The sequence below is a fragment of the Panthera leo genome, chromosome E2, assembly GCF_018350215.1.
Source record: "Panthera leo isolate Ple1 chromosome E2, P.leo_Ple1_pat1.1, whole genome shotgun sequence".
Lineage (NCBI taxonomy): Eukaryota > Metazoa > Chordata > Mammalia > Carnivora > Felidae > Panthera > Panthera leo.
The window spans coordinates 3,665,001-3,684,505 of record NC_056693.1 but is presented as its reverse complement, the minus strand read 5'-3'; the positions used below and the strand labels follow the sequence as shown (position 1 = coordinate 3,684,505).

The 19,505-nt window shown below is 51.7% G+C and overlaps 1 protein-coding gene and 1 long non-coding RNA gene across 5 annotated transcripts in view; one reads left to right on the top strand and one right to left on the bottom strand.

Annotated features, from left to right (window-relative positions):
- Positions 1-7,117: 7,117 nt before the first annotated feature.
- On the top strand, positions 7,118-10,782 carry LOC122208161. Of its 3 annotated transcripts, none has more exons than XR_006197129.1 (4): positions 7,118-7,207; positions 7,550-10,198; positions 10,436-10,566; positions 10,744-10,782. It is a non-coding gene; the product is annotated as an uncharacterized LOC122208161 (long non-coding RNA). The 3 variants fall into 3 exon arrangements; XR_006197130.1 differs by having other exon boundaries at positions 7,118-7,640; positions 8,778-10,198; XR_006197131.1 differs by having other exon boundaries at positions 7,118-9,083.
- A 3,457-nt stretch (positions 10,783-14,239) lies between these two features.
- LAIR1 (leukocyte associated immunoglobulin like receptor 1) overlaps positions 14,240-19,505 on the bottom strand; it is a 9,544-nt gene continuing 4,278 nt past the window's right edge. The window contains exons 3-10 of one of the 2 annotated variants that reach the window (XM_042918915.1): positions 18,543-18,824; positions 18,334-18,384; positions 16,083-16,121; positions 15,683-15,793; positions 15,543-15,585; positions 15,418-15,455; positions 15,199-15,251; positions 14,240-14,649 (exon numbers count right to left, since the gene is read on the bottom strand). In XM_042918915.1, coding sequence (XP_042774849.1) covers positions 14,503-14,649; positions 15,199-15,251; positions 15,418-15,455; positions 15,543-15,585; positions 15,683-15,793; positions 16,083-16,121; positions 18,334-18,384; positions 18,543-18,824 — 764 coding nt within the window. In that variant the 3' untranslated portion in view covers positions 14,240-14,502. The remainder of the gene's footprint in view (positions 14,650-15,198; positions 15,252-15,417; positions 15,456-15,542; positions 15,586-15,682; positions 15,794-16,082; positions 16,122-18,333; positions 18,385-18,542; positions 18,825-19,505) is intronic. The other variant, XM_042918916.1, reaches the window with a different exon arrangement.

Below are 19,505 nucleotides of genomic sequence, written 5' to 3'. Positions count from 1 at the left end.
GAGAAGGAAGTAAGATTTCACTCTTGGCCCCAGATTTGGGTTTTCTTTCTATGTCAGCATTCATGGACTTCTCTATTTTCCTGTGTCATCATCCACCTCCACTTCCTGGGAACATGCCCATGAGTCCCTCCTGTCTCTCAGTGCCCCTTGTGTCTGGGGAAGAGTACTCCTTCCCATTCTGGGGCCCTGCATGAAGATGTTTATTTATTTGGGTTAGAGCTCTGATGTTGGAGGACGTGGTAACCTTCATCTAAATATTCATCTATTACCCGGGGTGTCTGGGTGGCTCAGTCAGTTAAGCGTCTGACTTCAGCTCAGGTCATGAGCTCACAGTTTGTGACTTCGAGCCCTGGTTTGGGCTCTGTGCTGACAGCTCAGAGCCTGGAACCTGCTTCGGATTCCGTGTCTCCCCCTCTCTCTGACCCTCCCCCATTAGCACTCTGTGTCTCTCTCTCTCTCAAAAATAAATGAACATTAAAAATATTTTCAAAAAATTAAAGGAGATATTTAATTTTTGATGCAAGAATATGGCTCATGTTACAGAAATATAGGCAATTCTTGAAACAATTAAGAAGTTTCAGAGATGAAAATCCAATAAAATCAATACATTCAAAAAATCCATTCCATTAGGGACGAGGCAGAGCTGAAGAGCCATTTATAAAACTGGAATACAATATTGAAGAAATGTTCCAGAATGCAGCATACAGAGACCACAAAGGGAAATTCAAGATACTTAGGGAATAGAACGAGTAGGGCCAATGTCCTATGTGTTGTGTCGGAAGGAAAGGTGTCAGAGGGCAACCTAGCAACAGCTGAAGAGAGACGATTGAACATTTACAGAGACCAGGAGACAACACCCCACTGAGTGTTAGGATGCATATATTTTTAAATTTTTTTTAACGTTTATTTATTTTTGAGACAGAGAGAGAGACAGAGCATGAACAGGGGAGGGGCAGAGAGAGAGGGAGACACAGAATCCGAAGCAGGCTCCAGGCTCTGAGCTGTCAACATAGAACCCGACATGGGGCTCAAACTCACGGACCATGAGATCATGACCTGAGCCGAAGTCGGACGCTTAACCGACCGAGCCACCCAGGAGCCCCCCCTTTTTTTTAAATTTTTTTTTTAAATTTTTTTATGTTTATTTATTTTTGATACAGAGAGATAGCATGAATAGGGGAGGGTCAGAGAGAGAGAGAGAGAGGGAGACACAGAATCTGAAGCAGGCTCCAGGCTCTGAGCTGTCAGCACAGAGCCCGACGCGGGGCTTGAACTCACAGATCATGAGATCATGACCTGAGCCAAAGTTGGAGGCTCAACCAACTGAGCCACCCAGACGCCCCTAATTTTTTTTTTTAACGTTTATTTATTTTTGAGACAGAGAGAGACAGAGCATGAACAGGAGGATGCATATATTTTTAAATGACGTGCACTGGACCCTTCGTTGTAAATGAAGAAAATGGAGATGCGTTTGAGGGGGTAAGAACTTTGCCAACGTCGTCCCTCTCCAGGTGGCACGGTCAGGGTCTGAAGCAGCCGACGTGGAAAGGGAGAGTGGTGAGTGGGGGCCCACTCAATGCCAGCCAGCCGCAGCCCAAGGGCGCTCTCCACTCCCCACGTACGAAAACCCACACCTCCCTGCACACCGCGGCCAGATATTTTGTGCAGACTCAGAAAACAAACCGGGGTCTGTGGGCAAGAGAGAAGCCACAAATATGTAGCAAAGCAGAAGAGCGGTTCCAGCAGCCAGCCTGGTGGGTTGCAAGAACCAGAAAGGAAATACAAGCTCACGAATTTCGTAAGAAGGAAGGACAGATGAAAACTATCTCCTGCCTGAAGACAACAACTAAAGATTTACGGAGGTGAGCACCACCTCAGATGCTAAAACGGCCACGCAAAACTCCGAGGACCGTGGGAGTCAAGGACACGCATCACCACCAAAAGATAAGGACAGCCTCCCAGTAACCGAGCTCACGCTTGGACTTTTGCAACACAGCTGACGACGGTTTCAAAACAGCCGCATTAAGGAAACTCATTGGGCTATGGGAACACACAGAAAAACGAAGAAATAAAGAGAGCGATATGTGAACAAAAAGAGAAATTTAACAAAGAGATAGCGGTAGTAGAAAAGAACCAAACACAAATTCTAGACTTGAGGAATTCAGTTAATGAAATTAAAAAAAAAAAAAAAACAAAAAACTGGGGCTCCTGGGTGGCTCAGTCGGTTGAGCGTCCGACTTCAGCTCAGGTCACAATCGCGATTTGTGGGTTCGAGCCCCGCATCGGGCTCTGTGCTGATGGCTCAGAGCCTGGAGCCTGCTTCGGATTCTGTGTCTCACTCTCTCTCTGCCCCTCCCCCGCTCATGCTCTGTCTCTCTCTCTCTCTCTCTCTCTCTCTCTCTGTCAAAAATAAATAAACATTAAAAAAAAATTTTTAATGCGCTGGAAACCCTCTGTGGCAGAATGGAATAATTAAGGCTACAGAAAAAGAAGAGAGAGGGAGAGAAGTGGGCAGAAAACTTATGTAAAGAAATAACCGAGAACGAAAGGTTTTCGATGATAGATTCTGTAAGGGTTAAATTGTAGTGTAGGGCTAACCTGTAGCCTTAAGAAATAACAGCTTAGTTTTCACACTATAGGTTAAGAGATAACAGCCTTATCCTATCAATCAAGGGATGAGATTAGTGTTTGATCGGATTGGGGCAAGGGCCTGTTTGAACTGTTTCCACCTGGGAACTATCCCTTTGTTCTGTTCCCAGGTGATAATGAGATGATGTGATCGGCTATAAAAACTCTGTACCCCGGCTGTTCAAGACCTCACTCTGGTCAAGAGTGTCGGTCCCGATCTATCTGTTTGCCTTGCCTCTCATTGCGATAAATTGAATTTTCTCTTTTTTTTTCCCCCTTTAGGTGGTCTAACTAAAAGTTTGTCAATTTGGTTTTCTCTTTTCAAGTAACAAACTCAGTTTCCTTGATCTTTTCTTTTTTCTTTCTTTTTTTCTTTCTCTATTACATTTATTTCTACTGTCATCTCTATTTCCTTCCTTCTGCTAACTTTGGGATTCATTTATTTATTTATTTTTTTTGTCCTTCTAGGTTTGAGGTTGGGTTGTTTATTTGACATCTTTCCAATTTCTTAATATATGCATCCATGACTATAAACTTCCCTCTTAGAAGTGCTCTTACCACAGCCCATAGGTTTTGCCATGTTGTGTTTCCATTTTCGTTTAGGGATGTTTTTTGCTCCTGTTACAAATTTTTTCTTGGGTCACATGTTGTTCACCAGTGTTCTCTCAAGCACCTGCAGCCTCTGGACGGGACACAGCCCTGCTGACACCTTCACGTGGCCCAGTGGGACCGTGTCAGCCTTCTCCGCACAGAACCGCCCGGGCATAAACGAACACTGTTGTCAACACTGAGTTTGTGGCGGTTTATTTCACAGGAAGCTGGAAGAGTGGAAAGTGGGGTACAAAGCTATAGCTGGAACGGGCTGACTTCCATCCAAGAAAGGAGTTAAGTAGCAGGATGTGTCTGCGGACTTCCCTTTCCACGGATCATGCGTGCCATCTGAGAACCCAGAAGTAACAAAAATAGCCACCTGCACTATGTGGGGGCGCGGGGCAAAGGGGAGGGGGTGAGGAGAGTCATCTCGAATGTCCCATGTTGGGGAGTTTTTGCTTTTGAAACCTACGAACGTCCTGCACTTTCCAAAACACAGTTAAATCATACAAGACGGGGAGAGCACACTCTGACACGAATATGAACACGTCAAGGTAAAGATACGTTTACACCCGATTAACAACAAAGCCACAAGGCAAAGCGAAAATGTAATTACATTAATTTTTTAGGAGCAGGGATTTGAAGTATGAGAAATACAAGCGTAACCTAAAAAGTCCATTGAGGCACCTGAATGGCTCCGTTGGTTAAGCATCGGACTCTTGATCTCAGCTCAGGTCTTGATCTCAAGGTTGTGAGTTCAAGCCCTGCGCTGGGCTCCATGCTAGACATGAAGCTTACTAGAAGAAGGATGGGAGGGGATGCGAGGGGATGGGAGGGGAGGAGAGAGGAGAGGACAGGACAGGACATCACATCGAGGCTGGGAATATCCCCGTGAAAGCACACTACCCATCCTCCCTGAGTGTTAACTTGCTCCCTAAGGAACAAAAAAGCCCAGTAGCCTGAGTTCACATAACCCCCCACATCTTGTTCTGTAAATACGGTTCCCCAGTAAAAGGAGCCCGAGAACTCTTGCAGAAAAGGTGGGTTCCTGGTCCAGGGCAGGAGGGACACGAGATGAGTCTGGGACTCCACTGAATCCGGAGAGCAAGACAGAGCTGATGATGTGCCGGGTCCCCTCGGGAAGCACAGAGCCAGGCTCAGAAGTGCCTTCCACGGCCGAGTCTGGCAAGCTGAGTGCCAAAAAGTGCAACGAGAACGCTCTGTACTCTGGGCAGGAGGCAGGGGCCCTGGCAGGCAGCCTTCCTGTCCTTCGTGCTGAGGATAGTGCTCTGGGAGACAGACACAGTGGGGGGTGGGGTGGCACAACTGCTGAAGAGAAGTCTGCGTGAGAGCCGAGTGGCCCCTCCATCTGTCTGTGCTGAAAGGACACCGGAGAACCACCGCGCGGAGCCCTGCCTCCTGCAGAGATGCAGCGACGCCGCCGGGAAAGGTCGTCCTTCATCCTGTATCCCTGCCACACTGGGACCAGCGCTGCGCACAAGCCCCCGGCCCCTGCAGAGCCGCAGAGATGGGGCCCAGGCCTCCAGAAGGTGGCCAGGCTGGGCTCCGGGCACTGGTGGTCAGAGGTGTGGGATGAGAGTCAGGGACTGAGGTCGGAACGCTGGTCAGGAGAGGTTGGCACCGGAATCCGTTTCCAGAAGCTTGGGAGACCAGGCGTCTGGGACTCCTCGTCTGCCGGAACACAGGAGCGCAGAGGGGGACACTTCCGGCAGCTGGTTCATTGGGATCGCTAAATCCTGGGGGGTCAGAACTCTGACATGGGTCTGCGGGGGCCCCGCGCTCCTTCCTGGAGACCCAACCCGATTCGCTGCCTTTTCCAGCTCCTGGAGGCGCCCGCCCGCCTGGACACGTGGCTCCTTCCTCCGTCTGTGGAGCCCACACCTGCCACTAGGGTCCTTACTCAGCGCCTGAGCTGATGCTAATTATTGGCTTCCCTCGTCCACACCTCAGGAGCCTGCGGCTGTACTGGCGAGTGCGGATAGCGCCGGCGTGGACGCCAGGGCGCACACCTTCCAAGGCCCAGCTTCCGTTGCTTCGGCCTGCGCGCACCGCGCTGGCGTCGCCGGGTCCTTCTTCCTGCGCGCGGGGCTCTGGGACGGCCGGCTCAGTGAGCGATTCTGGGCTCACTTTCTGGGGAACTGCCACCCGATTTACGCTCGCCCCGCCCCTGCATTAATTAGGGTTCCAGTTTCTCCACTTCGGCCCGGCACCTGTTACTTTCCCTAAACAATGTTCTAAATCTATACAAGCCATCTCAGTGAGCTTGCGGGGCTACCTTAGCGGGGTTTTGGTTTCCATTTCCTTCCCTGGACTCCTGATCCCGCACAACAGGGCCCAGGAGCAGCCGGCAGACGGAGGAAGGCACAGAGCGCCCGGGAAGAGAAGAACCAGGACGTGTGGAGACCCATGGCGGGTGCACTTGGGGGCCTCCCTGAGTAAGGTGGGTGACAGGTGTCAGTGAGAGCCGGGGGGCGGGGGGCGTTCCCAGAGGGCAGCTGGGAATGCGGGGCCGCAGGATGGGGGAGGCGGAAAATTACACCCTGGAGCCCTCCACTGAAATGTCAAATCGAAGCCCCCAGATGCTGAGATCACCAAAGGGAGAAGCGCGAGTACCGCTTAATGGCCTGAGCGGAGCGCTTGGAGCCGCTGAACTGGGGGTGAGGGGGAGGAATAGAAAAAGGGGGGCAGGTGTGGGGTGACACGGGACCCTGTCTGAGAGCCGCGGGGGACTGAGGAAGCAGTGGGGCGGGAGGAGAGGCACCGTTATGTGCATCAGCCCCGGAGGCAAAGCTGGGACAGAGCCTGGCTGACTTGGGAGAGGCGGGGACAGTGGGGACAGTGGGGACAGTGGGGATGGAGGGCTATGAGGATGGCAGAGCCCAGCGGGAGGTGCCGGTGGGACCCACAGGACTCTGAGGGGTGGACGTGGGCTCAGGGGGACTCAAGGACCCCATGTGTTCTCTGACCTGGGGCTGATGGCCCTCAGAGAAAGGGGAAGAGGGAGCTGGCGACAGTTGTGGGCGAGAATCTCAGTCTGGCGGGCTGGGCTGGACCTGAGGCGTCCTCGGGGATCTGCAGCCATGGGCTGTCCTCATGCAGCTGAGGACAGCTGTGGTCTCTGCACCTCGGGGCCTGGGTCCCTCCCGGAAGGAGCAGGACTCCCGTCCAGGGCTGCCCCAGAGAGCGTGTGGACGGGACTCGCCCTCCTGCGCGTGGATCGCCTGGCGAGGTGGAGCGCTGCAAGAGAAGCATGGTGAGGGACACATCAGCCACCTGTTCCCTCCCTGGGGGTCAGCGCGCTGCCAACAAGGATGTAGCCGTGTGACCTTCACACCTCCCTAAGTCAGCAGGACGCCCCCTCCCCCAACATAGCTGCCTCCCCTGTCTCTGGCTGCAGACAAGTCTCTGGGACTCCCAACCAGACGCCCCCCTCGCCTTGCCTGTGTCTGGCCCCCCTCGCCCCCCTCTGTCCCAACCTCTAGTACACCTGTCAGAGGCCCTGGGCCCCACGCTGCTGGCTCAGGCCCAGGGGACAGAGCAGCAGGGCCTGCAGAGACCGTCCTCCCTGGGGGCCAACTGAGGTGAGGCCTGGCCCCCTGCCCCTGCCCTCCCCACTCACTTTACCGCATCCAGGGAAGTGGATGGGGCTGTGGGACATGGCCGGCATCTCTGCGCTGTCCTAGCCCTGGGGCGGCTGGACAGGGGCCTGCGGGTCAGGACGCGAGCAGGAAGGGCTGTGAGGGCCTGGTGTCTGTGGTCTCACGGAAAGGAAGCGGGGGCGGGGGGTAAGCCCTACCTTCCTCTTTTGGATCACAGAGAGGCCTTGACTTCTGGAAGCCGTTTCTAGTGAGATACCCCATCGCCAGGCTGAACGCCTGCCAGGAGGAGGCCCACCTGGTGTTAACCGGTGACTGACAGAGACAGAGACGGAGATGATGGGAAGGTAGAGATCAGGAGATGGTGGATGGTAAGTGGGTGGATAGAACATACGTAGACGCGTGGATATGGCTGCAAATATGGACACGGTGCATTCGGGATGTTGATACGGCAGAGACACACAGACGATAGGACGACGGGTAAATGATGAACGTATCCATAGGGGGATGAGTAGCTCCCCGAGTAGGTACATCGGACATGAGAGGAGATGACAGATATTCACATACATACACACACAGAGAGATACAGACACAGGTGCAAAGATGCATAGGTAAGTGGATAGACACAGAGGGGGTGCAACACAGAAAGGGGTTTCTGGCTCCCCTTCTGGTCCTAACAGGCTGACTCTTCTCAAACTACACATTTCCCACAGGCAAGAGGGGCTCTAGAAATTCTCCTGACGACGTCATGTTGGGGCAGGGGGAGTGCCCAGAGAGGCAGGAGGCAGGCGGCACACTGTGCAGGTAGGACGTCCTGTCTCCGGGTCCTGTGACTCTGGGCTGTGCTCTGCACTCACCCCTGCCCCCCAGCTGGCTGGGTTAGGCTCTCTAGTTAGGGGGCGCTGACGCTGACGGGGCTGCGGGGATGGAGGAGGGAGGCCAGACAGGAGGAGTTTCCTGCTCAAACATCCCAGTTGTAACCGAAAGCCCTCAAGTCCTGGATGCGGTAAAGAGACCCTGACGACCGTCCAAACGTGGGTGGGCAGGGCTTCCTGTGCCGCTGGGGCTGGGATGGGGGCTGGATTCCTGTCTGGACCCCCAGGGGCCTCTCTGGGTCCATTTGTGGCACAGAACACAGGACCGTCAGTAGGGAAGGTGGGCTGGAGCCCCTGCCCCTGTGGACAACGCAGAGTCCTAGCATCACCTCCGCCCTGTCATTCACTGCCCTCCCAGGCCATGGTGACTTAGGTCTTTTGCGTTTCCTCCATTCTTAAAAGCTTCTCTCACAGTCTACTGGCTTTACGTTTCAGTGAACCCTGTGTTTCTCTCGCATCTTCTACCAGGGCCTGGTTCTTCTAGGGACTTAATGCCTCCATGGGATTCTGATATGTCCAGTGGCCTCGTTCACATTCTGTGTCACTTGCTCACACTGGGGAGGAAGGCTGAAGATCCCCATGTGTCCTGGGGCTTCTAAGACCCACACTGACCTCCCAGTGGAGGGGGGGGGGAGCTGTGAGAGGAGACAGACAAGGGAAAGGCCTGGGGCTTTTTAGGATCAGGGCCCAAGGGAGTGTCTGGCTAAGCCACTGACAAGGTGGGCTCAAAGGCTGAGCTGGAGTCTGGGGGAAGGGAGAGGAGGTCTGACAGGGATGGAGGAGGGGTCTGTGGTGCCCTCCTGGACTGGGGTGGCCCAGCCTCTCAAGGGCACAGACCTGCTGCTCTTCCCAGACCTGGTGCACAAGTCCAGGGGAGACCCAGCTGCTGTAGCCACTGTTTCTCAAGGACAAGAGAATCAATATATATCAATATATATCTCAATATATCAATATCATATCATAGTTCTCTATGTCCACCATCCCTGTGGGCATCAAGGCCCACGTGCTTTATGATTCTTGGCCTGAAACCACACGACTGACCCCCCCAGACTTCCATGTTCCACAGCCTCGACGGAACAGAAGGTCCAGACCCACGGGCTGTGCCGTGAGACACAAGCCAGGAAGCAGCCGTGCGGATTCAGGGTCGGTGCGGCCCCAGCGGAGGGTGTCCCCCACCCACTGTGGGGAATCTGGGGTCTGGGGTCAGAGCCACCCTCCCCAGAAGAGCACTTCTCTTTCTCTGTGAGAGCAACCAGCCTGGATTCCCAGAGAAGCAGGAGGAAAATGTGGAGACGCTCTCTGTGCAAACTCACCTACGGAAAGACCCCAGCTCCTGCCATGTCCTGCCTCCCACATAGTGACCCGTGTTCAGGTGATGTTGCCCTGCATGTACGTGTGTACATGTGTGCATGCGAATGTGTGCATATGTGTGTGTGTGTGTGTGTGTGTGTGTGTGTGTGTGTGTAGCAGAACGGGATGCATTGCAGGTCAGCCAAAGAAATAAAATGACTTTGTCTATCAGTGATCGGATGTCACTCAGGAGCTGCCCCCACTTAGGCAGGGAGCACACGCACACTCACACACACACACACACCCAATCATTGCAAACGCTCTTGTATCTTGGCCGGTCTCCATGCTCCTTCCCAGGATGGTGTCCCAGGTGCAGGGAGCAGGTGGCTCTGTGTCCTCCTGCTGGTCCCTGGGTCCGAGCTGACTGGGGACTGCGGGGTTTGCTCACCAGCTTGCTGCAGGCCCAGCTGATGTCCATGCTCAGTGGTCACAGGGTCCAGCCTTTCTCTGCTCCCTTGGGGCCTGGGGACCATTCTGGTGATCTCCGTGTCCCCTTTGTCCCAGGGGTTCAGTGTATGTGTCTGGGCGCCTGCCCCATCCGGTCCAGGTGGGATCTCTCCTCCTACGGCGACGGCCCCCCTGGCGTTCGCCCCCAGGGCACACCTCCGGAACTGGGGGAGTCCCAGGGCAAGGTAGCCCTCCCTCTCTGCCTGGCCACACTGGAGCCACCAGGGGTGCTATACCAGCCTTGGCCTCCAGGTGGCGCTCAGGGGCCGCATCCCTCATGCAGGAAAGTAGGGACATCCAGGGGCAGAGTCCTGACCCTGGGGTCTGTGGCTGGAGGGTCAAGGAGGAAAGACTGGTCCACAACGTCTGCTTTTCTGTCCTCTCCTCTTCCCACCAAGCCCCCGAGATAGAAGGCGTGTGGGCTTTATCTTCCTCTCCTTCCAAAATTCCCCTAAACTGCTTCTGCTGCCCCTGCAGCCTCACTGCCAGGACTCATAGGTCTCCTTTTCACTAGAGCAGATGCCCCACATGGTCGGCTGTTCCTCCTCTGGAAGGGGCAGAATATTCTGGAGTCGTCTGTCTCCCAATGCCATGCTGTCCGCCCTTCCCTTGCTAAGAGCCTGGCTCTGGTCAGGGTCAAACGAGCCGGATTTTGAGGGGAGACTCACCATCTGACTGCGATGGTTGTTTGTAGGTACAACCTGACGGGGGGGGGGGGGGGAGGGCGGGCAGAGAGCTGGGAAAACAGGACTTCTGGGCCAGTGTGCGGGCGGGTTTCTGAAAGATTCGCATTTGATTCCATGGACTGAGTGACGAGGTGGACCAACATGTTCCAACCCCCTCGGGGCCGGATGGAACAGAAAGGGGAAGGAGGTCCAATTCCAGCTCTCTCTTCTTGAGCTGAGACAACCATCTTCTCCTGTCCAGGACATCATAGCACCTGGTTCTTGGGCCTGCGGACTGGGGCTGATTTATCCCACAGGTTCTCCTGGGTCTCCAGCTGGCAGGTAGTAGATGGTGGGACTTCTGGTTCTATAACCCATGAGCCGATTCTTATGGTAAGTATATATTTAAATATATATATATATATATATATATATATATATATATATATATATATATATATATGCATTTAAAATTTATCTCTATAAGTTGTACTTAAATATATAATTTACATTTAAAATATTATATATCTAAATATAATTTATATAACTTCTTACTTGATATGTCTCCAGAGGCAAGGGAAACCAAAGCAAAAATGAACTATTGGGACCTCATCAAGATAAAAAGCTTCTGCACAGCAATGGAAACAATCAATAAAACCGATGGAACGGGAGAAGATATTTGCAAAGGACATATCAGATAAAGGGTTAGTATCCAAAATCTATAAGGAACTTATCAACGGGCAAAAGACATGAATAGACACTTCTCCAAAGAAGACATCCAGACGGCCAACCGACACATGAAAAAATGCTCAACATCACTCATAATCTGGGAAGTACGAATCAAAACCACAATGAGATACCACCTCACACCAGTCAGAATTGCTAAAATTAACAACTCAGGAAACAACAGATGTTGGTGAGGATGGGGAGAAAGAGGAACCCTCTTGCACTGTTGGTGGGAATGCAATCTGGTGCAGTAGCTCTGGAAAACAGTGTGGAGGTTCCTCAAAAAACTGAAAATAGAACTACCCTACGACCCAGCAATTGCACTACTAGGTATGTAACCAAAGGATACAAAAATGCTGACTCAAAGGGGCACATGCACCCCGATGTTTATAGCAGCGCTATCGACAATAGCCAAAATATGGAAAGAGCCCAAATGTCATCGATGGATGAATGGATAAAGAAGATGTGGTATATTTATACAATGGAGTATTGCTCTGCGATCAAAAAGAATGAAGCCTTTGCCTTTTGCTACAACATGGATGGAACTAGAGGGTATTATGGTAAGCGAAATAAGTCAGTCACAGAAAGACAGACATCGTATGATTTCACTCGTATGTGGAATTTTTGAAACTCAACAGATGAACATAGGGGAAGGGAAGGAAAAATAAGATAAAAACAGAGAGGGAGACAAACTATAAGTGATTCTTAAATACAGAGAACAAAAGTTTGCTGGGTGGGGGTGTTAAACGGGTGATGGGCATTAAGGAGAGCTCTTTTGGGGATGAGCTCTGGGTGTCCTATGTAAGAGACCAATCACTGGGCTCTACTTCTGAAAGCAAGACTACACTGTATGTTAACTAACTTGAATTTAAATTAAAAACAAACACGAAAAATTTTTTACACATGTATATATACACACATATTTTACACAAATATATATACACATGTATATTCACTCTTTACAATAGAATCTATTGGTTCTGCTTATCTGGAGAACCCTGACTAATACACTAATAGTTGGTAAAGAGAGACTCTGTCCCACATGAAAAAGAGAAATTCAGTACACAACGCAATGAAGAAAACAAAGATAGAGAGTACAGGGCTAGGAAGCAGAGGAAAAACGTTGAGTACGAATAGAAATTAACCTTGAGCACAAATAGAAAATCAAAGCTCAGTGCAAGTTAAAATTGTGTTGGAAAACCAGAACCCCACCCTCTCTGAAACAGGACAGACACCTCCCAGCTGGTGAGATGCAGGCTGTCCTGAGGTCACCGAGAGGAGCTGCCATATGCAGTCTGCAGTCCCCACCACTTAGAGCTGGCTGAGTGAGGGCAAGCTAATTAATGATCGGTCCCCAGTTTCTTCAAGAAAAATGGAGAAAAGGATAGGACATGTTCTGGAGGGTTTATATGAAGATTAAAATGTATTAATGTTGGGGCACCTGGCTGGCTCAGTCGGTAGACCGTGCAACTCTTGATCTCGGGGTTGTGTCTTCGAGCCCCATAGTAGATGTGGAGATTACTTAAGAATAAAGTCCTTAAAACGTGTTAATGTTTGCAAAGAAGTAAAATAGAAATTGCACCAGAATGTGGGGCACCTGGGTGGCTCAGTCGGTTAAGCTCCGACTTCCGCTCAGGTCACGATCTCGCGCTCTGTGAGTTCGAGCCCCGCATCGGGCTCTGTGCTGACTGCTCAGAGCCTGGAGCCTGTTTCGGATTCTGTGTCTCCCTCTCTCTCTGACCCTCCCCCGTTCATGCTCTGTTTCTCTCTGTCTCAAAAATAAATAAACGTTAAAAAAAAATTTTTTTTTTAAATAAAAAAGAAATTGCACCAGAATGGGCTAGATGAGTTTAGGTTGAATTTTTATTTTTTTTTAAGGATCACTGTGGGGCTTTAAAAAATGGTAATTTATTTTTGAGAGACAGAGAGAGAGGGCGATCAAGGGAGGGGCAGAGAGAGAGGGAGATACAGAACCTGAAGCAGGCTCCAGGCTCTGAGCTGTCAGCACAGAGCCTGATGCAGGGCTTGAACTCACAGACCATGAGATCATGAACTGAGCCAAAGTCCGATGCTTAACTGACAGAGCCACCCAGGTGCCCCAGTTTAGGTCGAATGTTTAAAGAAATATTCTTTTAGTGGCACCTGGGTGGCTCGGTCAACTCTTGGGTTTGGCTCAGGTCATGATCTCATGGTTTGTGGGACTGAGCCCCACAGTCACTGCTGTCAGTATGGAGCCTGCTTGGGATTCTCTCTCTCCCTCTCTGCCCCTCCCCTACTCATGCTCTCTCTCAACATAAATTAAAAACTTTAAAATAAAAAACATTCTTTTAATATATAATAAAACTTTCAGTACAAGACCTATAGCAGGCGGCAGGCAGGTTTCTTACCGCCCCCCCACTCCCCCCGCTCAGGCCAAAGAAATGAAAGACACAAAAATCAACCAGAAAGTTTCACTAATGCTCCCTAGCAGTTGTCAGGGTAAATTTAAATCCCAGTGGGGTCCCCATTTAAATGGGGTCCCCATTTAAATCCCAGTGGGGTCCTCGAGGCTGACCCCATGAGTCTGGTAGAGACACAACACGTCCGGCCCACAGTAGGTTCAGGGCTCTCCTGGCAGGGTGCCTTGGACACCCCATATCCTCTGGTGGCACAGCTGGTCCCACTCGGGGACGTGGTCGTGCAGACCCCAAACGTTTGCTGTAGAGGCAGCATGGGGCTGCCTTGTTTACAAACCCTGTAGCAACCAGCAACAGTGGTAAGTAAGCAAATGGGCAATTGTGAACGGAAGCCTGATCTGTGGGTTAAGAAACAACAGGGGGAGGGGTGCCCGGGGGGCTCAGTCGGTTGAGTGTCCAACTCTTGATTTTGGCTCAGGTCAAGATCTCATAGGTCATGGGGTCAAGCCCTGCCTCAGGCTCCATGCTGACAGTGGAGAGCCTGCTTGGGATTCTCTCTCTCTCTCTCTCTCTCTCTCTCTCTCTCTCAATCTCTCAATCTCTCTCTGCTTCTCCCCCACTCACACGTGCATACTCGCTCCCTCTCTCTCAAAATAAAAATAAAATAAATCACGGATCCATGAGGCCCGCCCACAAGGTTAGATCCTGGGGTTCAGGGAGAGAGGTGTGGGGGCACCTCCCAGGTGTGGAATTTGGAGACTAGGTCACGTGAAACAGATGCAGATCAGCTGCCCAAGTATAGCCCGGGTTCTGGATCAACTACTGAACTCTGGAAGACGAGTAAATCAGAGCCTCTGGGGGCAGTTGGGGACACACAGGACACATCTGGAATCACCTGTGGGTGACCGTGGGACCATAGCTGAGTGTCTGGAAACTGCCAGGGGTCTGTAGCTCTGGGTGTTTGTAAATGAAGTGCTCCACATTCTCTGCAAGCATCTAGTTGGTTTTCGGAGGGACCACGTGGTTAACGAACCTCCTAGACGCTGATTAGGAGTCTCCTGAGTGCACCTCTGGCCTCCAGGAGAGCTGACCGCATGGCTTTCCAGAAAGGGATGATTCTGTAGGGAAGCCCTCCAAATGGCCGCCTCACGCTTCTGCAGGAGTGACTTCCCGTGTCTCTAGGAGCAGAGGCCAGGTGGGTCCAGAGTCAGGGTCTGGCCAGTGATGCATAAGTGCTGGACTCGGCCGTGGGCTCCGTGGACCGTGGGAACGTGGCTCGGGCTGTCCTCTGTGCGAGGATCTGGTGGTCTAACTGAGCGTACGTCACGTCCTGGGGGCTTCCTGCAGGCGGGGCCTGAGACAGCGAGACCCGGGGTGAGTTAGGGCGGCCGGGCCGGTGGGAAGGGGAGCCTAGTGGCCAGCCTCCAGGTGACCCCCGTGACCCCACCTTCTGGGGTCACCACTGTGCAGTGCCCTCCCACTTAGAATCAGGGCTGGCCTGTGTGAGCGGTAGAATATGACAGAGTGAGACCATGCCACCTCCAAGGGGAGGCCTCAAAAGATACTGTGACCAGGGGCGCCTGGGGGGCTCAGTCGGTTGAGCTTCTGACTTCGGCTCGGGTCATGATCTCACAGTTGGTGGGTTCGAGCCCCGCGTCGGGCTCTGTGCTGACAGCTCAGAGCCTGGAGCCTGCTTCGGATTCTGTGTCTCCCTCTCTCTCTGACCCTCCCCCTCTCTCTGCCCCTCCCCTGCTCATGCTCTGTGTCTCTCTGTCTCTCTATAATAAATAAATGTGAAAATAAGTAAATAAATAAAAGTTAAAAAAAAAAGGTACTGTGACCAAACTGCCGACCGAGCTGCTAAAATTAGGGTTGTAGGTAGGTATTGGATACAAGGACTTGCCGAGCTGGGCGCTTCCCTGTCCTTCTCAGGAAGTCTGCCGACTGTTGCCAGATCTGGAGGGGAGAGGACAAGGGGTCAGGTCTCTGGGGTGGGTCTCAGAAGGCAAATTTGCCTGAAAACCCACAGCTTCGGATTTCACCATGCACTCCATCTAGAACATCCTGGAATGTTCTCAAACGTTCCCTCTCCCTGGCCGGTCCCTCCTCCTTGTCCTTTTACCTGGTGTCCTCTGGGGAAGGTCGACAGCTGGGCTGACCCTGTGGGGAAAAGTACAGTGAGCACTGGGGGGCCCCCTGGAGGCAGGGGCCTGGGAGGGGGGCCGGGGTTAGTCTCAGGGGCCTCACCTTTCCTGGGGCCTCTGCTCCTCACCTTGGCTGCCGGGGAGCCCTGTGGACAGTCAGGGGTGTGAATTAAGAACAGAGGACTTCTTCCCCAACACCCCAAAAAGCCTCCCCAGGCCACCCCACCTCTCCCGGAGACCTACTGTGTTTTTTCCGACGCTGACAACGGAGGAAGGCGAGAACCAGGAGGAGGAGACAAAGGAACAAGGCCACAGAGACCCCAACGAAAATATATACATGCTCTGTCGACAGGTCTGGGGAACAGGGAAGGTGGAACCAGATTATCAGCAGCGTGCATTTATGGAGCACCTACTGCATACCCCGTGTTTGCTGGGGGCTTGTCACGTGCACACCTATGTATAAAACGTCTCCGATTCATAACAGTCCTGTGACATAGGAAGCATTATTACAAAACCAGGGTCCTGAGTGTTCAGGTCCTCTGTCCACAGGGCACTGCCAGGCGTGGAATACGGCCAACACCAAAGCACATTCTTTCCCCAAGAAGCACACACCGGGTCCTGCTCCTCCGCCCCCCTCACTCACCTGGGCTGTTACTGTGATCCCCACGCATCTGTGTGTCCCCTAGGAAGGAGGAATCGAGCACACGGTCAGAGGCCTAAGCTGGACAGAGAAGGCTGAGTCCTCCTGACCACCCCCCCCCCCCCGCAAGGGCGCTCCTCTGGAACGAACCCACGGAACTTTCCATGGGGATGGGAATGCCCTACATCCGTGCTGTCCAGTGTGATACCCTCACAGGACTATTTGCACTGACATCCAAGTTAAATAAATAAAAGCCAGATCCCCAGCTGCTCTGGCCACCGTTCCAGGGGCTCAGTGGCCACACCCGGCTAATGACACCTTGCTGGAGGGTGCAGGCACGAGGCATGGCCTTCCCGCCGCGGGCTCTGTGGGACAGTGCTCCCCTAGCTCCCCTCCTTCTGGATTCCCACCCTTCTGTTTCTCACAGCAGCCCCCATGGGGGTGGCACCTCCCTCCTGGGAGTGAAGAGACCGAGACTCCGCGTCCTGATGTCCCCTGAGGCCCATCCGTCCAGCACCAGCAAGGCCTGGATTTGGCGCATGAGCTGTATGTCCTGCCTGCTGGGCTCATCCTGGCTGAGGGTGCAGCCCCCGTGTCCCCTCTTCTGGACAGTGCCCCCTCCCTCCAGCTGCCCCGGAGGCCGAGTCCTCAGCGTCCTTTAAGGAAGGCAGAAAACTTCCACTCCTGGAGCTTCCCTCCCTGAACACTCTGTCCTGGGTCCATGATCTAGGACCCCTCCTGCTCTAATATATAATAAATACAAATATACATTTTAAAGCCTGTGTTTTAACTTATATAGGTATCATTTAATTGCTATGAATAATTGTGATTATATATCATTTAAAATTACTTAGAACATGTAACATATATGACTTATACTCTCATTTGTACATATTACTTAGAACATGTGAGATATATGACTTATATCTCAATTATACAGATTTATTATTAGATGAGACCTATTTATGTTGAGATTTACATATATAAATCATAGAATACATAACACATAATATATGACATTATATAATATATAATACTGTACACTATATTAATATGTAATGATTAATTCATGTATTTTATAATTTTAATTATATTCCTTGTGTTTAATATATAAGTTAGAAATATATTCCAATATATTTAAATTTATAGGTCTGAAATTTTATATTGTAAGTTTTATGTTTATATTTATATAGAGAGATATAAATACTTTATACATATAAATACATTATATATAGCGATACATTATACTTAAATATAGATACATTATATATGGTACATTATACTTAAATATAGATACGTTATATGTGATATACACATACTAAATACATTAAGTATAATGTATATAATGTACATATACACATTTCCATTCCTCATTCTGGTTAACTTTCCCCACTGAGGTTGGGAGCGCAGGGACCCTTTCTCCTCGTCGCCCGGCATGCGTCCAGCCCTCAGCAGGTGGGTGTCAGGTGCACACTTAACCAGAAGAAACTACTTCCTCAACGTAACGAGGCCAGCACGTCCCCAGCCTGTCTGGTTCGCCAGGCCTTGACCTAAGCGCGTGCGCTGTGCACACAAAGCCCCGTATCCCCGAAAGCGCGCTCCCGCGTCCTTGCCTTTATTGCCCTTTTTTGCACACGAGGAAACCGGGACGCGCACGGTTTGGGGTATTCACCGCGGGCGTGGGACTGGGCTCTCAGCCCTGATCCCCGCACGGTGGATCTTCAGTCTTCAGAGATGGGAGAGAGGGGCGATGTGCGATGCCCTGTGCGATGTAGGATTCTGGGGGTCTCTCTTCCTCTGTGACCTAACGCCACTCTTGTGACCTAATGCGGAGCCCCATCTCTCCAGCAGCGACCGAGTTTGGAAGACGAGCGGTCAGTCCCTCTGCCCCTCCGGACCACTGTCCCTTGCAAAGCTGCCAACGGTCGAACTCTGCCCCAAAGGGGGTCCCCCCACCCCTAGCCTTGGGCTGGTTCCAGCCCTTCAGGGCCTTCTGCTTTGGGGCATGAAACTGCTTTGCTTTGTACACTAAACGAGTCGGGGCCTCTCAGGTCAGGGGGATGCCTCCCACCCACCGCTTTCATAGCCCCTGGCACAGAGAAAGTTCAACCAGTTAGTGTCCCGGTGCCCTGCAGGGGGCACTGTGGTCTTACCAGTCCCTCCCCCAAGCCCGGCGCCGCGGCCCGGCGCAGAGCTCCGCCCGCCCCCTCACCACCCCGCCCCGCCCTCCCCGAGGTCCTGCAAGGTCACTCACCAGGTGAGCCGTAGGTCTGTGGTGGCGGGGAGCTGACGTTTCCAGGGGTCTCTGCGAGCAAGGCAGGGGAAGGACCCAAGCTCTGTGGAGGCCCCAGGGTCTGTCCCGCTCAGCCCGGCCCCTCTGTACCCTGAGCATCCATCTGAGGGCCCCATCTGGCCGTCACTCGGTCCCAGAGAAACCCGAGGGCCGAGCGGAGGCCTTCTCACCTGTCACCACCAGCACCAGCTCCGCGCTGCGCTCAGACCAGGTGCGGTCTTTAAGATAGACGCAGTGGTACTTCCCCTCAACCCCTTCATGCGCGGTGATGTGGAATCTGGCCTCCGTCTCGCCCGGCGGTGTCTCCACGACATCTGGTTTCAAGGCATTCCCCTCCTTCTCCAGGCGGAACGCCTCAAACCCGCCGGGGCTCCGGCACACGATGGTCACAAGCTGCCCCAGGGCGACCACGGGGGCCGGTTCAGCACAGATGGAGGGCCTGCGCAGGGTCCCTTGCGAGGAAACAGAGCGGGCTCTCAGGGTCTACTTGTGGGGGACTCACACTAACACGCAATTCACCCCTGTGACACGCTCAGGTCACTCTTAAGCAAAGTCACAGAGTTGCGCAAACGTCAATCACAGTCCTTTGGAACATTACCACCCTCCTCGTCCTGACTGTGTTCCCCTGTCCCCACACACGACACGGTCATCCTTCTCTGCTGTTTCCATCCCAGCCCCCTGGGTCCCCCCAGAAAGTGGCCGTGGGCAGGAAGGGAGCCGCACTTTGTGGCAGACGCATCTGGCCTCCCAGCCTGCTCTGATACATAGTATGTAAGCTATAAATATAATAAATTTATATAATAAATATAAAAAATTTATATAATAAATATAAATACACATTTTAAATTCTGTGTTTTAACTTACATATGTATACATACAATTATACATGTATACAGGTATATGTGTGTATGTATTATATATGTATAATTTAATCGATATAAATAATTGTAATTGTAATTTAAAATTACTTATTATAGGTAAGCTATATATATATCTCAATTTATATTTATATAAATTTTTTTATATATCTCAATTATGCATATTTACTATTTATGATTTATATCTCAATTATGCATTTATATCTCAATTTATATGATTTATAATTCATGATTATATGATTTATATGATTTATA